This window comes from Strigops habroptila, chromosome 1 (assembly GCF_004027225.2).
Source record: "Strigops habroptila isolate Jane chromosome 1, bStrHab1.2.pri, whole genome shotgun sequence".
Taxonomy (NCBI): domain Eukaryota; kingdom Metazoa; phylum Chordata; class Aves; order Psittaciformes; family Psittacidae; genus Strigops; species Strigops habroptila.
Window position 1 is genome coordinate 24,970,238 of NC_044277.2, and position 26,115 is coordinate 24,996,352.

The following is a 26,115-nucleotide window of genomic DNA, read 5'->3' on the forward strand; positions in this document are numbered from 1 at the left end:
GGTCCTCATTCACTGCGCTCTTGAAATTACTTAGTAGTTGACGCATGTCATACTAAAATAAAGGCATTAATAGTAAACACCAACATAGTGTACAGTGGTGCTGCTGTGATGTTACCGGCACTACACATAACAAGATACGCGGAATGGCCAGGCTTCCAGCCCATTGTAGTGGAGGCCAGTGTGAAGATTTGACTGCCTGATGTTAAGACTAAGCTTTATTTTCTAAATGATTGTCAGTTTGTTTTACAAGCACAATGTTATCATTATATAGTTGAATATAGACATGTATATATTTGAATAATACCATTCTTTAATTTCCCTTATATATGTGATGACTGTTGTGGATTGCAAATTCATGTTGAAACTCATCTGGAACAATAGCTTTGTATGAAGGCCCCTATGAACAAAGCCTTTGTGCCATTATAAATGTGGTAAAGAAGTACAAATTGATCAATATGTGACAAAAGGGTGAAGAAGGGAGGTCAAGAGGTAAGAATATTTCCATATAAAACATTTTCCCTGTTGAAAATGGCAGTAGGAGCATAAATAAATGTTGTGTATTGCTGTGTATTTGCTCCACCTGGTGGATTTTCCTGAAAGTGTTTTTAATCCTTGTTAAGGAGAAGCTGTCTTTAATTAAATGCAAAAGACAGTACCAAGAATAAAGGCAACTTCTGTGTTTTTTTCTTTTTTTTCTTTTTTTTTTTTTTGTTTGGGTTTTTTTTCCTTTTTTTTTCTGTTTATTTGTTTGGTTTTTTTGTTTGGGGTTTTTTAGCAATAGCGTTGCCAAAGGAAGGCAGATTTGGGGAAAGAAAAAATGAAAATTTGGTATTTCTCTTGACCACATTTGATCAGTACAGTAATCTCTATGAAAGCGTAGCATTCCAAATCAATTAATGGTAACAGTTTACTCTTGGACTCATCTAGAGATTTGTAATTACAAAGTCTAAATCTATTGCTTGTGGGGTTATACGTGATCAGTGAAAGTGAGGATTTGCTATGGCTTCCACCCCCCCCTAATTTTTCAGCTCCCCCCATCCGCCCCCCCCCCATAAGAAGTTTCAGTGCTACAGCTGAACCCAGGACACAAAAAAGAGAGTTACTATGCTCAAGTGTTACCACTGTACATCAGCATAAAATCTGTCTGTCATTAAGCTAGCTTTGCAAGCATTGTTTTCTTTGGAATTCGTAAGGACTCGGTTATGCTTTGATCATCTCATTGTTCTCCTTAGGTTATTTTTTTCCTTTAGAGTGTAATGGCTCCCTAACAGAAGGTGAAGTTTAGAAAATAGTGTCTCCATATGCAAGGGATTTGGAGACCTTTTTATTGTCTTTAAAAATGTCATTCATAGTCCTCATTAGCATTTATTGTTGCAAGCGTACAAGCAGAAAATGTGAAATTGGTATGTCATGAATAGCTCCACAGAGCTCTAGAGCCCTGAAATTTTGCCTGCAGTGTGGTGTGGGGCAGGCATTGAGAGAAAGCTGGCCAGATGGCTGCCAGCACAGAGCAGAGCTGCAGGTTTTTGTCTCTGGTGCTGAGAGGAGGGAAAGTTCACTGGAGCATACGCTATCACCCCTTGCGTTTTAACAAAACTAACTCTCCATCAGTCAAAACGGGGAGGTGGTGACATTGAAACAAAAGTTTTCAATATAATGTAACAGTCCTTGTCAAATGAATAAAATATGTTTAGTTAGTGTCACAAATATTGACATGTTACAAAGAAAAATGAAAGGCTCGAATTTATGGCTAGTGGTAGATACACTTTCACACAAATATGCTCTCACATTATCTTTATTATGAAAATCCTATGCATTGAAAAGACATCGATTAGAGGTCAAAACGAGGGTTAATATACTACAGCAGGAGGAGTTTCCCTACCCATGCTAAATGAGCAAACACTCTGAGCTTCAAGTCAAAAAGCAACTGATAGCTTGAAACTTTTTTTTTTCTTCTTTCTTTCTTTTCCCTTTCTTTTCTTTTCTTTTTGGATCTTAAAATATGACAAGATATTCTTGTCCAGGCTTCCCCAGGTCACACTGAATGTTTTCTTTCTCCTGTCGGTGAGACGGCGTCTTTGATGTTTTCTGGTGTCCTTTCAGAAATAATATCAAATCAATATCAAATTTTCTGAAGTGCTTCAGTGGTGTCTATGCTCAGATGGTGTGGTAATATCCTTTGAATCCAGATGATGATAGAAATTAGCAGTCAATTCTAATTCACTTTACCCACATTATGGAAAATACTGTATCTGATAAAAATGCAAGGCAAAACTTGGTTTGGCCCAGATCAAGTGAAAGAAATAGACACCAACACAGGTACATGTATGTGAGTTTGTCCACAAGAGTGTTCTTACTAAAATGTATATATGGAGCAAAAGGGCATGTGCCCTGCAGCCTGTTGTGGCCCTCCCATTCTGAGTCAATTTCTGGTGGAACTCTTCTTCTATGATACATCTTTACATGTATTTTCAGTATTTTAAAAACTGAAGTACACCAGAATGCCACTGGGATTTCTGGCAATGTTCAACAAGAATGAATTTTTTTGTTGTTGTTGTTCTTTTTTGATCAGAAAGCAATAGACAATCTAGGTTGCTAAGTCTGATCCACTGCCAAGGTTGCCTTTTCTTAACAGAGAAGTCTTTAGAGGACTAATTCCTGATTATCCTGTTGAAATAGTATGGCTTCTAATTTTACTTAACTGAAACAAGAGATGAGTCCTTTCTCACCTCCGCTGAATTTAATCCAGTACCAGAGGTAACATAATGAACAGTTTCTCTTACGACAACCAAGGATATTTTCTTCCCAGCTTAGTGTTTCTAGCTCTCAACTGTTGAGGTATTTGTGCAGGTAATCTCAATTAGTCTGTGTTTCACAAAGCTGTGTATGTTTTAAAGATCCTATTTGACCTTTTTTTTTTTTTTCCCAGAAGTCTGGAAAGCCTTGCCAATAAGGAAATGCTTAGGGAAATGTTTAGTGTTATCTGGAGAATGTTTTGTGTTGCATGCATTAAGAGCTACTGTTAAAAAATAAGCACATATCTTACTGGAATATTTTAATTCCCTTTCCAAGCAAAGAATTAGGAGTTTAGAAAGAAGTGCCATTCTTGAATAGCTTGAGCTCTTTTGTGGTAGTGCAGTAAAAACAAGGGAGGCTAGCTATGTCATGGAAAAAGTCACACTGAGGGTACCCCCCTAGGTACAGTCCTAGGTGGACTACTGTTGCACCAGGTGATAGGAGATACTGGGCAGCAAGAAATTAGTGAGCTTCTCGTGAAGGTGTTGCCTTTACTGTACTTTGGTTGGACAATTCACAGAATAAAGTTCAGAAAGCATCCAGAAGTGGTCGTCCCCTGTGCCCCCACATCAGCTCTACAGCTCACACATGAGGTGGGTTTGCCCTGTCAGTGGGATGCCTTAAGAAAACACTAATAGCTTCCAGCTGGGTGGAAAATCAAAACGTTTGGGGGCTGACAAAACTAGCAGATTTGAATTTGAAAGCCCAGCTAATGCCTCCATTTTTATTTACCACTCGCCCATAAAAGATTATTTTCCAATATGTCAGCCTCATTTGGTGGCCAGTGGTCTGAAAGTGAAAGTGGAACAAGCAAGCAGAGAAATCTGGACATTAGTGAGTCCGCCCTTTCAAGCTGGTGTGCCACTTTGTGGAATGGCCTTCCCTGAGCTTGGAGGGGTCCTAATGACCATTCATCAATGCTCGTTGGCTGATCATTGAGTGCCTTCTCATTCAGTTTATCAAGTCTTGCACATAAAAAGTCAGAATAAGCATTATTCAGCTTTGTTAAAGCCAACTAGGAGTAAAATGCTCCATTTGAACCCATTTTGCCCTTGGTTTTTCACTTTGTTAATGCAGTCCTGCTTAAATGAGTGCTTTTATTGGGTCTGTTAGAATATCTGAAACTATTAATTCTCTTGTATTGAATAGCTGGTGGCAGGCCAGAGCAGATGGGGTAGAAAACTATTTGGTTGGGTGTATTGCTTTCAATTAGGATCAATGAGGTTTCAGCTCCTTTGAATTAACTCACTTAATACCCACTGTGTGAAGTCACAATGTATCACAACAGTCTGCTATAAGTAGAGCGGGAAGTTGAGAAGTCCTACAGAAAAGCTTTGAGTTAAATTCTTCCTTCACTGTTAATAGAGAGCTTTCATTAACTACAGATGCGTTTCAGTGGACTTCCAGTCCCTGTTATTAAGCAAGCCTTGTGTAGAAGGCAGTCTCTGCACTTTTAAATGGTGATTGTTTGGAATCTCTCTTTTCCATCAGATCCATGTCTTGGTGACCTTCTATCATCCACTGCATAAAAATCTTATTTTCCCCCTTCACATGTACAAATATGGAGACTGTTCTGCCTTCTTTACCCATTTTCAAGATTAGGAGTTGTAGAGGATTATTTAAAATTATTTTGTAAAGTGTTTTGAATGATTGTCAAAGAACGAGCTGGTTCCCACCCAGAAAGGTGTAGCATGATGCGCACCATAAAGAAACTGGCTGAAGATTAACTTCGGGTTTTTCACTCTCTGTATGCCTTTCATTTTGGTATTACAGATAATACCAACTCTTGTGGTACAGTGTGTTAAAACCACTGCCTTGCCTTTCTTAGTGGAGAACAAAACCGTTTTACAGAAAGGACTGTCCACCTTTGCTTGGCCTGCTAAAATTTCAGACCTGGTGCAAAAACTGTTAGGGCAAGCTTTAAAAATGGGGGTGGGCAGGGCAAATAAATATCCACAGATATTTATTCAGGGAGTACTGCGAAATGGGTTGCAGCCTGCCTGAGTGTATTAAATAATGAGAGGGAAAAACTATTCATGCAGCTGGCTGCTTGAGAAAATGCTGAAGTAGTCTCAGATGCACAGGCATTCTGTTAGCCCCTTCCACAAGCAGACTTCTAGGTGAGAATCTCCAGGGATCCAGGTTTTGTTGACGTGGATCAATTTAAGTGGTAATTACTGTAGTCAGATAACAGCTTAAAAAGGCTTTTTACACACAGAAGAAAGATGCATAATCACACAGCATATGGAAGTTCAATTTCGTGAGCCGTGGTCTGTGGATTTACAATGTACTGATATTAAGACCTTCTTTTAAGAATGAATATTGTTCGGTTTTATTAAAATGCTTCATACCTTTGACACGTTACATTCTACTCTGAAGCTGATTCAGGCTGCATCTATGTTGATGAAAGGTTGCATTTCCAACTGTGAAAATGTTTTTCCTTTCATGTAGAGTACAGCATTAAAAAAGAAAAACAACACAGCAAATACAATAGTAACTGACTGGTTTTAAGTAGTGCATCAAATAATAAAACAAAAAGAATGGGAAATTCTTTAAAGGCCTTGGTGGCGCAGACTTTGCTTGTCTCCCTTGCTTTTCTCCCCTTCCCCTCTGTCTTTCCCCCCTTTATTGAAAGCGGTCTGTCATGAAAACATTTTCATGTTTCAGTGTTTCTCTTGGGCTCTCTGACACTCAGAAATCCATTAGACAACTTCATTGCAGTAGATATCTGATAAAGGTGAAGACCCACCTCAAGCAGACACGTTGGATTGTCAGTGCCAGGGTATTCACTGGGGCGAAGGGAGCTGCTCCTTCACGGCTTTGAGTGTCTTGAATTTGCCAGTCCTGTGTTAGGAGTCTCTCTCCCATTTAAGTGAAGCTTAAGGGTGGCAGCTAGATAGCATTAAAAAGTTATTGTGGAAATATCAGTAAATTAAGTGACTCATATGCTTTAAGTGAGAAATATTCATGAGTTCAGTCCGGATATTGGAAGGGTTGGGGTTTTTTTGTGCTTAATTTTGCATGTGTGTCCTTTTCCTAAACAGATCGTTATCAGGCTCTGTGGCAGCTAGAGGAAGGAAGAGGAAGGCCTGAAAGCAGAGTTGTTTCTGCATAGTAGAGGCAGAGGATGGCATAAAGCAAAATCAGGGGGATGTATAAATAAGTACAAAAAGATGAGTTTTACACTGACAGGAATGTGGCTGCTGAAGATCTGACTGAGAATTGCTGCCTTTCTATATGGGTTTAAACCTATACTGCAAAGGCAAAGTCAGAACCAGGACCTACATGTTAACTGCTGGAGAAATACTCGTTAGGAAACGAGAGGCTTTTGCAAGTGCTAAATGGGAGGAGAGTTTTAAAAAAGAAGATATTTTTTCTTGTGCCTGGAATTTTGTGCAAGGCTATACGTGCTACAGAAGGCATGCGAGTCAGGCGTATGTTTCTCCTAAGAGGCAAAGATGTTTTACAAAGGACTAAAGAGGGACCGCGGAGAAGAAAATAGCCAGCTTTAGATAAAGCACTATAACAAAGACTTGTAGTTTTATGTATCATGGTGTCCATTAAAGCTTAATAGGGAAGAGTGCATTGAACCTAGCCAGGCATACGTTATTCATGCGAAGGATAAACATTTAAGGGGTGTGCAAAATCAGAAATTGGGAGGACATGATTGTTTAGCTTTTGAAAAAGCTTTACAGGGAAGATTTTGTTTTCATCCCCCATGGATCACCATGCAAGGTAAAGGAGAGTAAGCTGCAAATGTTTGGAACATATCAATGCAGGAATCCCAGGGGGTTAAAAGCACTATAGTAAAATAAAAGTGGTCTGCTTTCTAAGTGTGTTCTATTTTACACATGCTACTGAGAATCTGAGAAAGGGAGTGATTTTGATACTCCGTTCACTATAGTAAAACAGCATAATAATGAAAAAAGTGTGGGGAGGGGAGGAAGACGAGGGGGACTCTCTCATATATATCCTCGTGCATGTTTTGAATTTCCAGCTAAATAAACAAACGTAGTCCTATGGAGTGCAACATTATGGCTGTTAAAAGAAAGAATGAATTTGTTTCTACTTTTGGAGGAGAGCTGATTGGAAGCAATGCTTTTTTCTTTCGTAGTTGTAAGCAAAAGAAAGGGTTAACTTTTAAAGAAGAAAATGAATAATTCAGTGTTTGGCTTATCACTCTGCATTTTAGTTTCTATTCTTTGGTCATCTGGAACTTGGTGTGAAAGGTAGAGTAAAAGGAGTCAGCTGAGGGGAGCCGGGGTTGTGATAATTTGCACACACATCCCTGTCATTGTTCTGCCTGAAGAGACAGGGCTGGGTTCAAGGCCACATGTGCTCCTGTCATCATTCACATTTCTGCTCCAAGTGCAATACAGAGTGTCAGCTCTCCATCTGTCTTTGCCTGGCAAACGCACGCGCCCAGCATCCTGCCTCCAGCTACGCTGCCACAGCCAGTTCTGATGGCCCTCCTTGTTTCTCTCTGTTCATTCCAGAACAGGAGGCACTGAGCCCTAAATAAGCTTGCTTTTAGGAGAGAGCCATTTACAGTGTGGTATATTTTATCCAAGGATGCCTGGTGAGTTGAAATTATTGCAGCTCTTTTGGTTTTAAATGAGGAAACGCTAATTGTTGTTTTGATAGTATTTTTTTTCCTTTATTTTTTTTTCCTCTCTCTTTTAATATAGAGGGTGATTTGCAAGCTGATACGGGTACGGAGCGATCGTGGATGCTAATTCTGTTGTGTATATGTTTGGGGGAGGGGAATTTGTGCAAGGGAACTGCCAGAGATGATACTTACAGCAGGACTGGATGTTTCAATGAAAAGGGATAGAAATAGCAGAAAGTCACCGGCTTTGTGGGTGCGGGTCTCTTCACAGGGGATCATTTTTAGTGAAGAGAAATGCAGCTTCGGGCTGGCTTTCATGACTGTCAGCTCTACCTTGAAGCTGCAAACATTTGATCGGTAGATATCATTCACAGCATTCACCCATCAGCTGAAATTCTCTCTGTGAAAAGCTGTTTATGTTAGAGAAGTGAAGGAGATTTATAAAACAAATTATTCTAGCATTGTCCTAAATCGTAGTCCTTAACCGTCACTGGGCAGATCACTGAAATATGTTGATTCAAAATAAAACAATAAAAAAAATCTGCTGAATTAGAGGAATTGCCGTGGAGCTGGAAATTTTAATAGGTTGGTTTCCTCAGGAAAATATTATCCTTGGATCTTATGATCGCTTGTCTAATTGATAAGTGTTACTGCCAATGAAAACAGGGCTTCTATGCAGGGTGATTTGTCTGAGGGGTTTTGTGAGATGCTTGACCACGACTGAGTAGATTGAATTTGGTGTGTTTTGTTTGGGTTTTTTTCCCCTTTGGTAAGGACTGGAGAAAGCCATGTGCCTGATTGTAGCAGCCTGTGTCTCTGGATAAAAAAAGACAGGGCTAGAGATCCTACAGCTGGCTGGTTCTTGTGGATTATTTGGGTAGGACAGGCAGAAGAGGCTACGCTTGATCACAGAGAGTCTGTACACCTCGCAGATGGTGTTTTGAAACAGTATCTGCCAGTTTGCTGCAACCACAGTTGCATGTAGGTATTGCCAGTTGTTGGAAGAATGTTTTCCTTTTAGGATTTTTATACACGGTCATACCCTACTGCTGGTATGTTTGCTGATCCTCTGGTTGTAGCAAGAAAGTGGTCTCTGTTTGCTCAAAGCACAAGGCTAAGAGGATTTATATGGTTGAAATATGGGCAAATTAATTTGCATAGATAACAACTGAGGACTATGAAAGGTCAATTTAACCCTTTAAATGTCAAATTTGATTTGCATGCATTACATTCCTGGGAATGTGGTCTTCATTAGAAATATCATGGTAATTCATTAATTTGGAAAACTGTGCATTCTGCATAATTTGATTCCACTCATGTTTCCCTTATATTTATATGAAACTCATATTCTCATGTGATTTGCTATTTCTGTGTTTTATTAAGATACTTAAATGTAACTAAAATGACACAGTCTTACCAGTTTTGATCCTTGTGTGCATTATTTGGGGCTACTGGCAAACAGTGATGGAATGCCTAGAGTGGAGGTTTTTGAAAACCTATTAAGCCTTTGGCATTCAAATTACTTACTGTACCTGCTGGTTAAAATTTCATGCATCTTTAATCAAAATGGCATGCGCTACAGTCAAGTATGTATACCCTTATCAATACCCGTTAAGCTTTACCATTAAATAAATCTTTAATTTCCAGCATTCTCTTAGAGCAGTAGCAAGCAAGAAGTGTGTTTTAATGTCAGCTCAGAGTGTTAGAAAACCTTGCACTTGGATACAGAGAATACACTAACAGCTGTGACTGGGAGCATGTGCCAGAATGGAGATACTTGAACAGATCTGACACTTGGCTATTTTTGACACCCATCTGCACTTTTTTACTCTCCTCTAGGATGAACTGCCTCTCAATCTGTTCGCAGCATATTTTAGCCCTTTAATATTGTGGTGTTGGTTTTTTTCAAATGGGCATTATTAGCCATCTGGGGCAGATTTTGTATTTTAAAAGTAAGCACATTATGTACAGGAGATTAAAAGGATGTGTATTTTTATGTAATCTGATATTATGTCAGTGCCTTTTGTGTATGTGTGAAGTCTTGATTTCAGAAGCATCCCTTTAGTGATTCTGACATCTGAAGTCCTTCTTTCAGGGAAAGAACAGGAAGTCATAAAGACGGCTTCTGGTTTTGTGTAGTGATAACACTTACACAAACTAAATTTGCCCTTCAAAGACGAACTGCACGTACTGTTATAATTGCGACTGGCTGCTCACCTCCTCGCTTCCCTGTCAGGGCAAAGTGACAGCAGTGAGGCTGCCTAATGAAACGCTCTAAAAGCGATTCAGATCTGTGTTAAGGCACTACTGCAACTCTTGAGAAAAGTATCTCGAAAGATAATCCCGTTTACATGCAGCTTGCAGTAACCAAGTTAACCATTTTGTCATTCTATGTAGTGAACTCTAGGAAGTGTTTATCTCTAAATAATTGATCCTGGGGGAACAGTGTTCAAATCTAATACCACACACCAGTTTGTCTGATTACTGTGAATGTGTTGTCTCTTTTTTTTTCTTTTTTTCCCTCTCCCTTGTTTTTTTTAAGAACTGTTTATTCTGGACTTTATTTATGAAACATTACAAATCTACCAGTCATTTTATAGTACTTTCAAAGAACAGATGTTGGCCTACAAAATGCTTTATTATTGCCCATGGCAGTATTCAGCATGGTTTCCTTAAAAGGACAATCAGTGATCACAGTCATTGTAGCCCAGAAATAATGCTGCTCTTTCAGAAGATGGCCTGGTATTAGGTCAGACCACCCTTTCTTTACTTCTGCTCTCCAGATGTGGCTGCAACTTTTTTTTTAAAGTTCATGTTTCAAAAAAAAAAAAAAAAAGGTTTGTTTTCAAAATCTGGTTTTACTTAAGATATCTCCATCCTGGAGTGCATTTCATAAATTGCCCACATATTTTTCTTAGCAGAGAACTTAACTGGCTGTAATTTTTAACACATGGCCACATCATGTGATATTTTCAAAACATTTGCACATAGCTTTAAGAAGGTCCCAGCAGAAATGATCCATCATCTCACAGCCAGCCTGTTTCTTAACAGCATATCTGCATTTTCCATTTAGCAGAGCTATATATTATTAGCTTACATTTTGGGTAGTAAAACAGTGCATTGCTGATTGTAAAACATGGACTTTATTATCTGCTGAAAATTGATTTGGCATTTATAGCCACTGTGTACTAGACTGGCTTTCTGGTTTTAACATTAGTGCTTGCAAGTGATGATTTGTTTAAAGAACAGAAACAAAATTGCCATGGACATAACTGTTAGTGTCCTAGTAACTGAACATTCGGATTATCCACCTGTTTTTTAAATACACGCATCTAAATGCTGTTATACAGCAAAAGTCCTCCAACAGTCCATTAACTGACTTGTTCTAAGTTGCAGTTGCTATGCTGTTATATTAGGACAATTCTGTGTCTTACAAAACAAGTTTCCTGCCAAACAGGGAAAATGTGTCTGGAAATACTGAAGTCCCAGTGTTAACCTTGTACCATTATTCCAATCATCCCACATAATGACTTTATGTTCTTCAGGATTCAGATAGGAGTGAAAAGCTCTTTCCCTAAGAGGACCATGGGTCACTAGGTTCTTTAAATATGTATTGTAGGATTTGGGAGATGATGTGTAATGACTTGGTTTTCAAAGTATTAAAATTTCTTCTTCTTTTATGGTAGTAATAAATTGCAAAGTCTATATGACATGATTGCTCTTATTTTCAACCCATGGGGCTGTGAACTGCATCTTGCTACATATGCGTGGAAAGTAACTAACACATCATGGGATGCAGATCATGCTGCAGAAATAGCTGGTTCATTTATATATACACATATATGTATTTGAGCAGGGTCCCAAATACTCTTTCCCTGTGAAGATTTAGTGTTTTTCAACTCAGCCCCCTGGCTGGAGAGGAAAAAACGAATCAGTTTCTCAGGACTGGTGTGCGCAGGGTGTTTAGCACCATTCACATCTTGATTTGAAGATTTTGGCCTCCACACTCGTATATTTAAGGCATAATCATCATAGCTTGCAAATCAATGTGATCTGTGTATATGTGATCAAAAAAAAAAAAAAAAAGGCTTGAATAGCAATTTTGGGTAAAATAAATTGTAAAGTGATGTGATATGCCATGATATGCCAATCTGAAAAGTCCAAGTAGGGAAGTTGATACATCAAAGAGTAGAGGACGACATACCATCTCGCCTTTTTCAGACCTGTACATATACCTGTACCAGTTTTCTGGTTTCTTTGCTGCATCCTTTTTTCTTCCAAGTTTGTACATCACCAGTAACTCTACAACAAAACAGATGAAGCCTGATCCCTTGCTACCAGATCACAGACTAAAGCTAAGCACACAAGATGACTTCTGCACTTGAAGCAGAAGCTGGCTACCAAATCCAAAATTGCATCCCTCAACTCTCTTCTCATTCCACATGCATCACTATTACAGCTTTAAAGTTTCCCAAACGTGCATCCGTGCAGGCTAAGATCTGTCTCAATACCGATAGGGCTAAGCAGGCCAGTGCTGAGTTCACACATATATGTCTTTTTGGAATTGAAGCATTTCTGTGTCTGAGACGTTTGCACAGTTGGATCTGGTGCATAATCTCAGAGGAAGCCCAACGCATATTCAGAAATGTTGGTCTCTTCACAAGTGCAGGCTTACTTTTATGTTTCCAGAAATGTGTGGTGTAAAATGGAGCACAGAGCCAGTGATGCTGAGGCGAGTAGAGATTAAATCAGGAATTCCACAGGGCACAGCAGCAGCGCTTGGATTTTCACTTGTACACAGACATAGTCTAGCCATATTGGCCCGCTTGGCAAGACTGATTTCATTCAGTATCCCACTATGCTAACTCCACATTCACGCAGTTTCTCTGCGAAGCTGGTGAAGCCTTGCCATGCTGTACCATGCTGTCTGAATTCCCTGGCTTAACTCTCCAGGAGCTCAGCCATCTCTGCACCATGTTTTATTCTCCAGTGTACACTTGTTCTTTCTGCCTCTTCTGCACGAAAGTCACCAGACAAAGAGCAGGAACAGTGCAGGAGCCACTTCCTCCTTGCTCCTGTTGATCTCAGGACTTTGTCCCTCCTGAAATGTTGCCTGCTGAGTTCTCGGGCAGGATAAGAGCAATGGAGATTACTCCCATCCCAAATAAGTTACTGCTGGGCAGTAGCTTCCCCTTCCGCCCCCTGCTGTGGGAATACGTTGTAGACCTGAGCTTGAGTAAGCTGAAGGAGGATTTGAATTCATGTGTTTCACTTCCAGAGTGAGGCTTCCACTCAAAAACTTGAATAAAATCAAAGCTTACCTCTTCCGTCTCGCCTAGTGTGTCTTATGCAAACCAGTTCTACTTGCCAATCTTCTGAAGGTGAGGATAGGGACATGTTTTCTGGAGGAGGGAATATTGCTGTGGATTCCATGTCTCCAAGTTACTGAGGCTCTTGAAAGGCAGGAGTAAAGCATCCTATCTCCAGTATTTCCGTGTTTGTGAGCTGTAGGCAGTTGCTAATTAAATATAACCAACTTGATACCATCTTTTCTATCATGAGCTGTCTGCAGCTGCCTAATGGGAGTGTGTAGAGAAGATGGATGGAGCCAAACTCTTCTCAGAGGTGCACAGTGATAGGATGAGAAGCAATAGGCACAGGTAATGGACCATGATAAATCCCAAGTCGATACAAGGAAAAAAATTCTTCACCATAAGGATGGTCAGAAACTGAAACAGGTTGTCCAGAGAGGTAGTGGCATTTTTGTTATTGAAGATGCCATATTGAACAAACTCCTGGCCACTTGATGTAACTGCACATGCTTTGAGACAGTAGGGCATGGACTATCTAATCTTCTGAGGTCACTTCAGCCTACATGATTCTTTGTTCTACCGGATCTGTTACCTGTTTTAGATAACCAATCTGAGGTGCTTTAGCCCTGTGCACTGCAGGGGAGAACAGAGCAATCTGTGGCATTGGCTTTTGTGTTGTGTTTCAGGGGGGAATTTCAGTAGCACCTAAAGTTACTTATTCATCCAATCATATCTGAAACCATTAGTTGATCTGTAACTTGCAGAATGAACTTTGTCTTTCCATGCCAGTAGGAGAGCAGAACTGTCAGGCTCAGTGCGGGCCAAAAGGGCTGCACCTCTTTCCTGTGGTAGCTCATGGAGCTTTGCTTCCACACACAAAAGCTGAATTTATTTCTCTGTGGTGTTGGTGTTCTTTATTTTTTCCCTACTAGCAATTTCTTCTTTACTGCCAGTTAGAGGCAGATTGTGGAGAAATAGCCTCATTGTGAGCATTAATTGGAGAAGAACTTGAGAAAAGTTGCTGAAGACCTTGGGATTTGAGAGGAGCTGCTTCACTAGAGGTTCTCAGACCTCTTGGTTTTCTCCTGTGCTGCAGCGCACCACCTGGTAGTAATGTTCTTGCAGCTGGTTTAGGGCTGTAGTGTCAAAAGAGACACTAAACCGATCCAACTTCTAAAAATCTTCTGCCCAAATTCCTGTGGCATGAAGCTACAGCATTACTTGAGCTTTTCCATGATGTTGCATAATGATTTGTGCATTTATTTCTACTTCTTCTTGCTCTTGGGATATGGCCGTCTTGTGAAATTTTCATGAGGAATAACTATCTGGTAGGACCCACACATCTGATTTAATTTAAATTGTCCAGCCTGCTATTCCAGTATTAGTGTGGATATATGTTCTGGAACTGTGCCTGCAACTTAACCGTGCTTTTAAACAGACACAAAGTGTAAGTCAAAGGTGGAAGGAAATATTTCTGAAGTTTGAAAGGAAATACCATCAGCAGCGGACTCAATTATTAGGAGTACTGCTCATATGGTTCTCATTCATTATGAACATCCCTTTGGAAGCAGACTGTAAAGAACTCTGCTGCATTTTTGCATATTGTCAATACTGAGCTGACAAAGACCAAAAGAAGTGTGGAAATAGAAGAGCGAAAGGAACCAGTATTGATCACCCCTTGGAGGAGAGGACAAGGAATAAGAAAGAAAAATGTATTTTTAGTAACCTTTCAAGCATACTGCAAGTTCGTGCAGATCTGGTATAGGGTCAGACCTGTATCATTCTTGGTAAAAAAAGGGGCTTGCTGTAATGAATTGAGATTTGAGGAAGTGGGATTTGCATATGCTTAACTGCAGTGAAGTATGAAATGATGATTCAAGAAGAAGGAATATGCTTTACCTTTCAAAATCCATTGCCCTTTCCAGCTTATTGATACATCTTTTCTCTTCTGGGGGTTAATGCACTATTCTGTCTTCTGTAAGTAATTCAGAAAGCATCTCCAAAATTTAACTTGGCACCCTTTCATTTCTAATTCTTTATTTGAATTTTCTTTTTATGCTTATTATCCCCTTATTCAAGCCTTGGGAAGCCCCCTGTGCATCTATGGTGCAGATTCTTGTAGTCCCCTCTTTCCTTCTGATTCTTCTAGTGAGGCTGGGTTCACTGTCTTGCTGTGCTCCCGTTTTGAAACCACATCCTGCTAAAGGAGTAGTCTCCTGATTTAGTGATACAGGGCCTTTCCCCTTCCTTCTTTCGGATCTCTCCTTAATATCTGTATTGTGAGTCATGCAAACACACGACTCAAATAGTCTTCCTGCCACAAGATTACAGTTTGGAAAATGTGTGCTCTCATATCATATGATAATACAGCCATAATTTGGTTCTTGCTTCTAAACTACACATTCCAAATATATTCTGGTGGCCCTTTTAAGCCAAGGCAACAAGCATGTGTACACAGCTTTGAATTTTTGTTGTAGCTCTTTTATAATCCAAGTGAATGCCATCTCCATAGACTTTGCTATATGTGCCTTTCCCATATAATTCCTTGATTTTTTTTTAAATATGTATTTTTTTTTTTAAAAGGATTTTGAGCCTTGCAGAGCACCAACCATATCATTCGTGGTTAGCAAATACAAATTAACATTTATTGTTTTAATTTTATTTTTCCAGTCCATTTCACCACATAATTGTTGATTGTGTAATTATATCTGCTAGCTTTGCACACACTTATTTGTATTCTAGTTAGGAGAAAGTTTCCTAGCTGAAGCTTAGAAGAGGTCATTTTCTGCGGACAGCGTTACTGTTTCATTTAGCTACTTTTCTTTGCCTGGAACTGTACAGGGTACACCACTTTCAACCTTTTTATACTATAAGCACTACAGTGTACAAAAATGATCTTTAAAAAACAAGGATGTAATAACCTTGTTCTTTTTGGGAAGGAATTGGTGTTTGTATCAATTCTGAAAGTACACACCAAGAAATACTGAGTGAACCATAGGGATTTTGAGAGTTATTAACACCGTAAAGAAAGCTTTTGAAAGATGTTCATTAAAGCAACTTCAGTTATGTCTGTAAAAGAAAGGGTATAATTAGATATCCAGCGAGGTCAGATGGCACAGTCATTGAATAGTTTGGAAAGTCATCAGTTTTCTTCTTGGAAACTGGTTTGTGACAATGTTTACTATGTCTTTGGTGTTTTTAGTTTATATTTCTCCACTGACAGACAGAGGACAGTGATAAAACTCAACTTCCAGAATTCAGGTGGTTCACATTGGTCGAGTTCATTCTTCCATGGCACTGTAGGATCCCCTTGCTTTAGGGTCCTGAAAGAGAGTTTCTTTTTGCTGAGGTGAGTAGCTCCAGAGAGGACACCTTCAGCACTGGAGAGTGTGGAAAACGCAGTGTCCAGTAATCTCATTCCTGAACGACAAGAGCCACGAAGGGAGACGCAGGTCCTTGCCGGGACTTGCCCAGGAGCTGGCAGCTCTGCTGACTCAGCAGCTGACTCACAGGGGGCAGCACTAGGAGGGACAGTGCTACCCCTGAATGGATAAAACACTGCCCTTGAGAGCACAGCAGACGGAGCGGGCAAACAAGGGCATTGGGTGGCAGCAGCAGTGAGTGAGAAGGGCCCAGAAGCCTGGCAAGCTTAAGAAGTAAGCTCAGCCAGCAGTCATTGAGAAGATGCTCAAGGATGGCATTCTCGCAGCAGAAGGCAGAGAAAAGAAAGTCCTCTCTGCTGGCCAGAAAGGACATGGCAATCCGGGCAGAGGTCCCTCAAAAACATGTAGCTGTCCAGGTATCAGGTTGTAGCGAGTAACAGAACCTGTTGGTGATGCTGGATGGTAGCTGTTCTAGGTGTCATCAGGTTGATGATGTGCTTTGCATGGTGGCAGAGCTACGGAAACAGGTGGAATGGCTAAGGAGCATAAGGGAATCTGAGGAGGAGATTTACTGGTGGAGCTGTATTTTACCATCCCTGAGAGAAGCAACCCAGCCACCCAAAACAAGAGAAATTAAGGATTGCCACTAGGCAGGTGGAGGGGACCTAGGAGACAGGGGAGGTTGGAAGCAGGTTACTCCTTGGGGTAGGCAGCATATTTGCCCCCCAGCTCATGTCACCTTCCCAGGTACCTCTCTACAACAGATTTGAGGCCCTAATACTTGAGGATCAGGAAAACGAGGAAGATGGGGAAGTAGATAAAGGATCATCCAGGTTAGAAGAGTCACCACAGAATAGTCAGAGAATGCCTCGTATCATGACCTACAAAAAATAGAAGAGTGGTGGTGATTGGTGACTCCACCCTGAGAGGAACAAAGGGCCCCATATGTTGACCCGACCCAACTCATAGGGAAGTCTGCTGCCTCCCTGCGGCCAGGGTAAGGGACATCACCAGAAAACTCTGTCATCTGGCCCAGTGATTACTATGCTTTACTAGTCTTCCAGGTGGGCAACGAGGAAATCTCTTCAACAAGAACCCTGAGGGGACTCAAAAAGGACTTCAGGGCCTTGGGGTGACTGGTTCAGGGTTCTCCCAAACACAAGTAGTTTTCTTGTCCCTCCTTCCAGTCACAAATAATGGCAATGGTAGCACCAGAAAAATCTTGCAAATTAATTCCTGGCTGCAGGACTGGTGTCAACATCAAATTTTTTGGGTTTTGACCATGGGTCAGTCTATACAGCACCAGGCTTGCTGGTGGCAGATGGGGTACGCCTGTCCCAAAGGGGAAAAAGGATCCTAGCCCAGGAGCTAGCAGGGCTCAGAGAGGGGGCTTTAAACTAGGTTCAAAGGGGAAAGGGAGTAACACTGGGCTTGCTAGAATGAGCCAGGGAGTAGCATGCTGCTGTTGGAAGTCAGATCCTCAGGGCAACTTAGGTGCATCTATGCCAATGCCCGCAGCATGGGCAAAAACCAGGAGGAGCTGGAAGCCATTGTGAAGCAGGAAAATCATGACAGTCACCATCACAGAAATGTGGTGGAATGGTTCTCATGATTGGAGTGCTGCAATGGATGGCTACAGGCTCTTCAGAAGGGATAGGCAAGGAAAAAGAGGTGGTGGGGTTGTGTTGTGTGTCAGGGAGACTGACATGCATCGACTGCCTGGAACTTAATGTTGTGACTGAGACAGTTGAACATTTGTGGGTGAAGATCAGGGGAAGGCCAACCAAGCAGATATCCTGATAGGAGTCTGTTATAGACCTAGCCAGGTCTATATATCTATATATATCTATATATCTATATATCCTAGCCATATATCTATATATCCTAGACAGGATGAAGCTATGGATGAGGTGTTCTTCAAACAACTGGGACAAGTTTCACGACTACTAGCCCTTGGGGGACTTCAACCTACCAGGTGTCTGCTGGAAGTACAACACAGCAGAACGGAAACAATCCAGGAGGTTCTAAGAGGGTGTGAAAGATAACTCCCTGACCCAGCTGGTTAGTGAGCCAACTAGGAGAGATGCCTGTCTAGATCTGCTGTCCGCAAACAGAAGACTGGTGGGTGATGTGATGGTTGGAGGCCGTCTTGGGCAAAGTGATCACAAAACGGTAGAATTTTTGATCCTTGAATAAGTCAGGAAGAAGGTGAGCAAAACCTCCACCTTAGACTTCCAGAGGGCTGACTTTGGCCTGTTTAGGATTCTGGCTAGCAGAATTCCTTGGGAAACATTACTGAAGGACAAAGAGGTCCAGGAAGGCCAGACACTCTTCAAGACACACAATCAAGGCACATGATAGGCGGTCCCCAAGTGCCAAAAATGGGGGAAGAAACCAGCCTGGATGAACAGGCAGATATTGCTTGAACTCAAGGGAAAAAAAGAGAATCTGTCACCTGTGGAAGACGGGACTGTCATCCCATGAGGAGTACAAGGATGTTGTTAGGTTATGCAGGGAGAAAATTGGAGCTTAATCTGGCCACTGCTATAAAAGATAAAAGTAACATGGTTTAGTGGTGATAATCTTAAAGGTCTTTTCCAACCTAGTTGATTCTATGATTCTGTTGATCTTATTCATATTAGATCTTGGAATTACTTTATTAAGGTCAATATTTGACTATTTTACACTGAGATTGCCATAATATTTCATTGCATCTTCAGATACAAAAGTCCTTTGCAATTTTAGAAGGGGAGCTGTGCAGAAATGAATATATGTTTTGCTTTTCTGAATCCCTAATAGGCAGTGTGAGCACTTTATTGTCCGCTTGCAAATGGAGAAGTAAGACGGTGGCCTCACTGGGAATGCTATTTGTGTCTTTCCTGTTAAATTTTTAAAGTATTATGAAGAATACTCATCTTGTTTTGTTAATTTACTTACATCTCTCTTTACATTATTCTCTGGTTGTAAAAGCAAATCTATATTTGGGCTTTCTATATTTAATAAGCAAGGCTGCTGCACAGGAGATGAGTCTGTGCATGAAACTTCCATTGCGAGCTTGGTATGAAATCAAAGTCTTCAGAACGTGTATAGCAAGCTCTCTGCTGTCTGAGGAAGAGCCAGTGTAGTCTTTCTTTGCCCTCTTCAGACATTTCTGCATAGACAGAACCATGTCTTGGTGGAATAAAGGTTGGATTTGCATGGTTGCTTCTCAGCTGACCAGCCAGGCTTCTTCCTCTGACATCTTAATTGGTAGACTAGTAATTTCCAATCCTTTCATTTTGAGGAAGAAAAGCAATGGTATTTAGTCTTCTGCAACCGGGAAACCAGAATTCTTTAGTTTATGCTGCCTTAAAGCTTTTGCTTCAAATTGCTCTTGAGAGTCTGTAAAAGCTCCAAAGATAAAAATACTACCTACATTTCAGGTATTGACCTGCATCCCTCCATAGAGCCACAAGAGAAATGATATACTTTCTCCTTAGTTAACCTCTATGTTCTTTCAGAGCTTTGTGGATGCTGCTGAATAACGTGCTTTTTCTTGAAAAAATACAGAAAATCACAATGCCTTGATTTCATTCTGACACCAGCAAATATGATTGCATGGTTTTGTCTATGGCACTGATACAAGACAGTCTTGAAATAATGAGTGTCTATTACTTAATCACCAGGAATGCCTAATAGTTTTGTCACAAGTGTTTTTCTTTTTGGAGGCTCTGAGTGTTTTTGCTGTCTTACCACACTAGATATAGAATAGATGCCCAGATGAATTACCCAATGGGGATTCTGCAGAAATTGATGCTTGCTGAATCAAAATCGAAGCCTTTTTTTTTTTTTTTTTTTTTTTTTTTTCTCTTTTGGTCATTACAGCAAAGCTGCTGGGTTTTAAATATGTCTGCTTACAAGTCTAGGATATATGCATTCTTGCTTGTAGTTGCTGGGCTTTGGAGGGCTTTTTACCACAAAACAATATGATGATGCAGATGTTCTGATACTGTTCTTTAAAACAGTTGATTGTGAATCTGATGGATAGCAGCTAGCATATATCATCGTCTTCTGATCCAAACAGGTTCCTTTGGGAGTCAGCTGTACTGTTTCAGTGTGTTGTAATTAAATTGAGTGCTGTTAAGGTGTCAGAAATTACTTCATAATGCAGGATAATGGACTTAAATACTTATTTGCACAATGCAAATCATCTAGCAAATTATCCTTAAAGTCTATATATTAAGAAACAAAACAAGCTCCCAATATTGAGTAGGAAGCTAAAAAGGAAAAAAAAAAAAATTTGTCTGGTTTCTGACTCAGTTCCTAAGACATCCTTGCATTAGAGTTTATCTGGACTTAATAGATGCTAGAATAATGCCTGTTTTTTGTGAATAACAGTCATAAAGTGCTTTGTTTGAAAGAAAAAGGTAATTATCTTTTTATTTTAGTTAGGATTAGATGGTTGGGGGAAAATCCCTATAAACTGGACCTTTAATACTTGCAAAAATCCTATCTATGCAGCAGATAACTCTTGTAGCTCTTGTGTAGTTTTGAGCAATGTTAATTCCTGGAAAAGTTTGTGTGAATACTCAGCGTCTTGCAGAATTAGACTGTATTTATGAGAAGGCTAATGTTGTTAGAAAAATAATAGATTTACATGCATAGTGAGAGCTGTTTGTAAATCAGCAGGTGGTTTCTAAAATATCAGAAATTAGCAAAATGTTTACTGATGTGATTTCTTTCTCAAAAACAAACGTGTTTAAAAATACTTGAACATTAAAACTTCAAACACGAAAAGCTCATTTGCTTTCCTTCATCCTTCTCAGGTCTTTCTTACTTGTGGCTTGAATGCACAGACTTTTCATTTTCAGTCTTGAGGACATTATTTTACCTTTTGAGGGGCCCAGTAGAAGGGGAAAAAAATTTCTTGCAAACTATATATTTCAATAGGAGGCATGTTTCTATGACAAGATAGATTTTCTGGTATTACCTGAACTTTTCCTGTGTTTTAGTTTTGTATATGTATGCATATACTTTCATACAGAATACTAGATTACATTTCTCTTTAGACATATAAAACCTGCTTGGGACTGAATTCATTAATGATGCAAGGTGGTATTAAAATACTATACTTCTTTAGAGCCATACATACGTGTCGAAGCAATTCTTTAGTCATAAAAGCCAAAGAATGTCATGTCTAGTTAAAAAAAAAAAAAAAAAATCATGTGAACTAATTTACCTGTGTGCCATTTTCATACTCTGACTTTAAACCCTGCTCTCTACCCTATAAATGGCTGTTGAATTACGTACATCTTCTCTGAAGAGGTTTTCAGTGTGGTGAAAAAAGGAATTCACTTTAAAGAACTTTAATCCAGTTTCCTGTTTTATTTGGTTATATAGAAAATCTTACCCTTTGTTGCTGCCCCAAATTCTTCATTCACCAATAGTACTGAGGGGAAAATTTGTGCCACACTACTTATACATAATTTAAAACAATTGTGCTAGCTTTAAACCCGAAGTCTTTCTTCATCTATCATTTATCTCATGATGTTATCTTTTGTACTTGGTACCCTTCAGTAAGCACAGCCTGACATGTCTTGTGGCCTTTACCTTCTGCGATAAAAAAAGATTGAAAAGATGCTTGGCACCACCTGGTGAAGATGAGGCAACCCTGGAGAACTGTGCTTTCAGGAGCAGGTGACTGATGCTAAGAAATGTGCCAGTCTAGGGACACAGCTGAAGGGTTGTAGTAGGGAAGGGGGAGGGGAAAGGAATTAAAAAAAAGAGCAGGAACATTAATACATCTTCCTGAGGTTTGATGGGACATATACTGCCTACTGTTCCATCTGGTGCTTATGATAGCATGGCATATTAGCATGCTGCAAGTTCATAATGTATTCAGGGCGAGAAAACACCACTTGCATACCAATTGAGGCGTCCTCTTTCTTGGAGCTGCCTTTGAATTTCAATGATGTTTATGCCTCCTAAGCCATGACTGAGCCGAGCATTTCCGCTTGTGGAGGAATAACAGCAGTGAGGGACTCAGGCTTGTGTGGGTTTTCTTTCCCCTGTCTTTATTTTTCTCCTTTTTTCTTTAAGTTCTTTTCTTCCTGCTCTCTCAATTTATTTTGTTCATGGAAGCTTAAAGACAGTTTGAGGGTTTGGACTAGCTAATTACATAGCTTCTGTTAATATTACATTAACTTCTTTTTAAGGTTGTAGTCTGTTGTCTTTTTGCTTATCCCAAAATGCTTAAATGTACTTTTAATAACATTTTGATGAAATTACTCCAAAAGCAGTGTCATGAAGCATTTAAAAAATAGCACATTACAATTCTGCTTTATATTAAGGCTTCCTGTCTTGCTAAATTAAAGAACAAGCAATACGCTGAATTCCACATTTCATGGTAGATTATTAGGGCCCTACATCTTAAAAGACTTTATTTTAACTTCAGGTATGCTACCATGATAGAATAAGTATCTGAAGTTGAGCAGGTATGTGAGCCTTTGTAGGAGTGAGGTCTTTTTATCGATCCCTTGCAGGAAATGTACTGATGTGTTTGTTTTATTTCTCCCTACCCTGTCCTTTTTGAAACTCTGCTGTGATTGACATTTGACTGGAGATAATCTCAAAACTGCACCATAGAAACTCTTGACTGCACATTTTGTTTCTGAACTTGTCAAAGATTGTCATCCTTTTGTAGCTCAGTGCTGTGCATCGCTCTGCAGCCCTCCTTCCTGTAGGTTTTGAAAAGTGTGAAGTTTACACACAGGGTAGGGTATTTGATGTGGGATTTTCAAGTGTCTGGAGCAATACATGAGTACTAGTCACTTTTGCCTTTGTTGTTGACTGTGCCTCTAAACTGCTTCAACTGTGTTGAAAGCCCTACCCTAGAAGACTTAAGCTTGCTGCTTGTCATGGTTTAACCCCAGCCAGCAACTAAGCACCCCACAGCTGCTCGCTCACTCCCCTCCAGCAGGATAGGAGGAAGAGAACTGGAAGGGTAAAAGTGAGAAAGCTCATGGGTTGAGATAAGAACAGTTTAAAAATGAATGGAAAGCAAAGAAAATAGTAGTAGTAATAACAACGACGACGATCATAAAAAAATTGTAATGAAAAGGGAAATAACAGAGAGAGAAGAATAAACCCCAAGACAGACAAGTGATGCAAATGAAAACAATTACCACCAAGCAAACGAGGCCCAGCCAGTCCCCAAGAAGTGGCCCCCCCATCCCAGCCAACCTTCCCCCAGCTTTATATACTGAGCATGATATAATATAGTGTGGGATATCCCTTTGGTCAGTTGGGGTCAGCTGTGCCAGCTGTGTCCTCTCCCAACTCCTTGTACACCCAGCCTGCTCGCTGGAGGGGTGGTGTGAGGAGCAGAACAGGCCTTGACCCTATGTAAGCACCGCTCAGCAGTAACAAAAAACACATCCCTGAATTGTCAACTGTGTTTCCAGCACAAATTCAAGACATAGCCCCATGCTAGCTACTATGAAGAAAATTAACTCTACCCCAGCCAAAACCAGCATACTGCTTGAAGAGGAAAGAATATTAAAATGGTATCTCTAGTACAGGCCCACTTAATGAATGCCATTTGGTATCTAGTCCTGTACCTGCACAGCTGGGCTTTTGCAGCAGCCCAGAACCAACTGTGGTTTGAGGCTTTACCTTAGTCTTTAATGCATATGACTGTCATGCTAATATAACTTTAATAGAAACGTACTAGGTAGCACTTTGAACTCCTTCACTCTAATTTAGTATTAATCCACTTGATTAGTAGAAAAGATCTTCTATAGTTCTGATCCATTCTTTTAAATACATCCAGCCGTGACTTTTATAAATAAATATTTTCAGTCATTTAGCCATTCTTGCATAGATAAGAAATGAAGAATGCATTAGTCATCTTGACATAGAATAAATTGACTTCTTTTGGTTCACTATCTGAATATCTGTTGTCTGATGGCGTAAGAACATTCTTTGTTTATTGATAGAGCATTTAGACCTAGGTATTCATGTCTTGGCTTAAATGCTATTTTTTTTTTTCCTTAATACATTCAGGAAGGCTAATGTTACTGAATAGGAATGTGGAGGAGGTAGTGTGGGTAATTCAAGCAAGTTTAGTCAGCACTTACAAGATTCTTGAAATGTTTCTTGATGTCCTACAGAACTGTTAACATCTGCACGGCTTGTGAGAAGAGCCACATTTATTACAGCTGTATGCTAGCTAGAATGCGAAAGAAAAGGGGGGGGATCAGAGTTAAGAATGAAGCAGCTGGCTTTCAGTACAGAGATTTATAATTTTACCCTCATTACAGACCGACAGTAAACTCTACTTGGACTCTTGCATCAGCTTCTTTGAGATGGCAGGTTGAAGGCTTGGGAGTTTAGCTCTCAGTAGATACAGTCCAACAAAATACACACAGTTTAAAAGAAAACAAAGCTTTTAGATAAATAATCACAAGTGAAGCTCACCCTTTTGAAGAACTGTTCCAGTATGACATAACATGATGCAGAACATGTGTTAAAAGTCTACATTTGAGATGGTAAAATGAAAAAAAAAAAGTTTTAAACAATAAGAAAAAGAAACAGAAGTAGTGCAGAAATAATAAATGAGAAGGCTGCTGTCACCCTGCAGAACCAACATGCAGTTTCTCGTCCTCGTTTCCTCATTCTTGTCAGGGTTTGGGGTCGCTGGAGGAAAGGAAGGTGTGTTGAGAGACTTCTGAGATACCAGGCCCAACTGAACAGTGCAGTAGTACCTCACTGTGTTTTACCTCTTCTTTTCTCTCTTTTGTGCTAGAAGAGAAAATGAGGGAAAACCAATCAGTATTAGAATCCCATTTTGTGTTTCACTCCTTCCTGTAAAAAATCACATACACATTTCCAGAATTGAGGGGGTTTTGTACAAGCTTGATTCACCTCTCACCCATTTCTTTCTCAACCATTGAGACACATTTAAACTGAAGCTATGCTAATATAGTATCTGTTTGTTAGTTGTCACAATATTTGTCCAATTTCAGTTAAGATCAGGGATTTTTATAGTTTTGTTTGCCCATCTATTTGATATGAATGAAAGCTTGTATTTCTTTTGTTTCTTCTGATTAATGTAGCTTCTATGCTTGCCCTTACTCTTTTTCTCTGCACGTTTTAAGTGAACCTATTCTGGTTTTACTCCGTTAACTTCTTTACAACATGCCTAAGTCATTCACAGTGGGAGCGCCCGGATCTGTTTCTGTGTCTCCTACTGTTACTTAACAACCTCAGCAACTGAGGAAGCTGCACGTCTTGCTCCTGGTCTTTATCGCTCTCCTTAAATGGTGGTTCTGAATAATTTTCTACTATTTTCAAATACAAAACCTATTTCACGTTCACTTACAGCGAAAGCACAAACAACTACCCACTAAGAAACAGGGCCAGTAAGGACCATTGTGATGAAGAGCATCCTCTTATTGCGAGAACACTTTAAAGACTTGAAGTATCTTTATCTACCCACATGTTTCTGCTCTTCATACTGTAATATATAGCTGATGTCCACTCTGATAACCTACTGTGTTTTTTATCCCTTCTATTTAACCTTAGACTTTTCACTGTTACACTCATCATCATTACTTATAGCATGTGGCATTGTAAGAGTTCTATCACATAATTACCACTTCCTTTCCATTCTTCTGACAGTAGAGCACAGGCAAAAGCAAAATTTTTAATGAGTCAATTATGAAAATGACTGCATTTGATTCATCAGTGTTCACCACCTCATACCTTCTGAAGCAACGATTTTAGTTTCTAAAAATTTATTTCCACCTAGGCTGATGGAAACACATTTTGTCATAATTTTGTGCAGATTGTTGTCATTGGGCAGAATGACGTGCAAAACCGAGTAGCTCTAAGTCGGGGCTCATAATCACCTTTAGAAATGACCTGTTAAGTTTCTAATAGGTCATTTGTATTCTCAGTTACTGAAGCTAATTGCTTTGTTTCAGTAATTATGAAAAAAGATAATGGATAGGAACTCATTTGAGGACAGTTATTC

General features: G+C 39.9%; 1 protein-coding gene across 7 annotated transcripts in view; it reads left to right on the forward strand.

Moving 5' to 3' along the window:
* RUNX1T1 (RUNX1 partner transcriptional co-repressor 1) overlaps nt 1–26,115 on the forward strand; it is a 119,576-nt gene that overhangs the window by 27,870 nt on the left and 65,591 nt on the right. Inside the window, exon 1 of one of the 7 annotated variants that reach the window (XM_030475735.1) lies at nt 5,571–7,375. The exons of the other annotated variants lie outside the window; for them this stretch is intronic. Within the exon in view, the coding sequence (XP_030331595.1) occupies nt 7,369–7,375 (7 nt within the window). The 5' untranslated portion in view covers nt 5,571–7,368. Of the gene's footprint in view, nt 1–5,570; nt 7,376–26,115 lie in introns of those variants that run through there. 7 annotated transcript variants of the gene reach the window in all.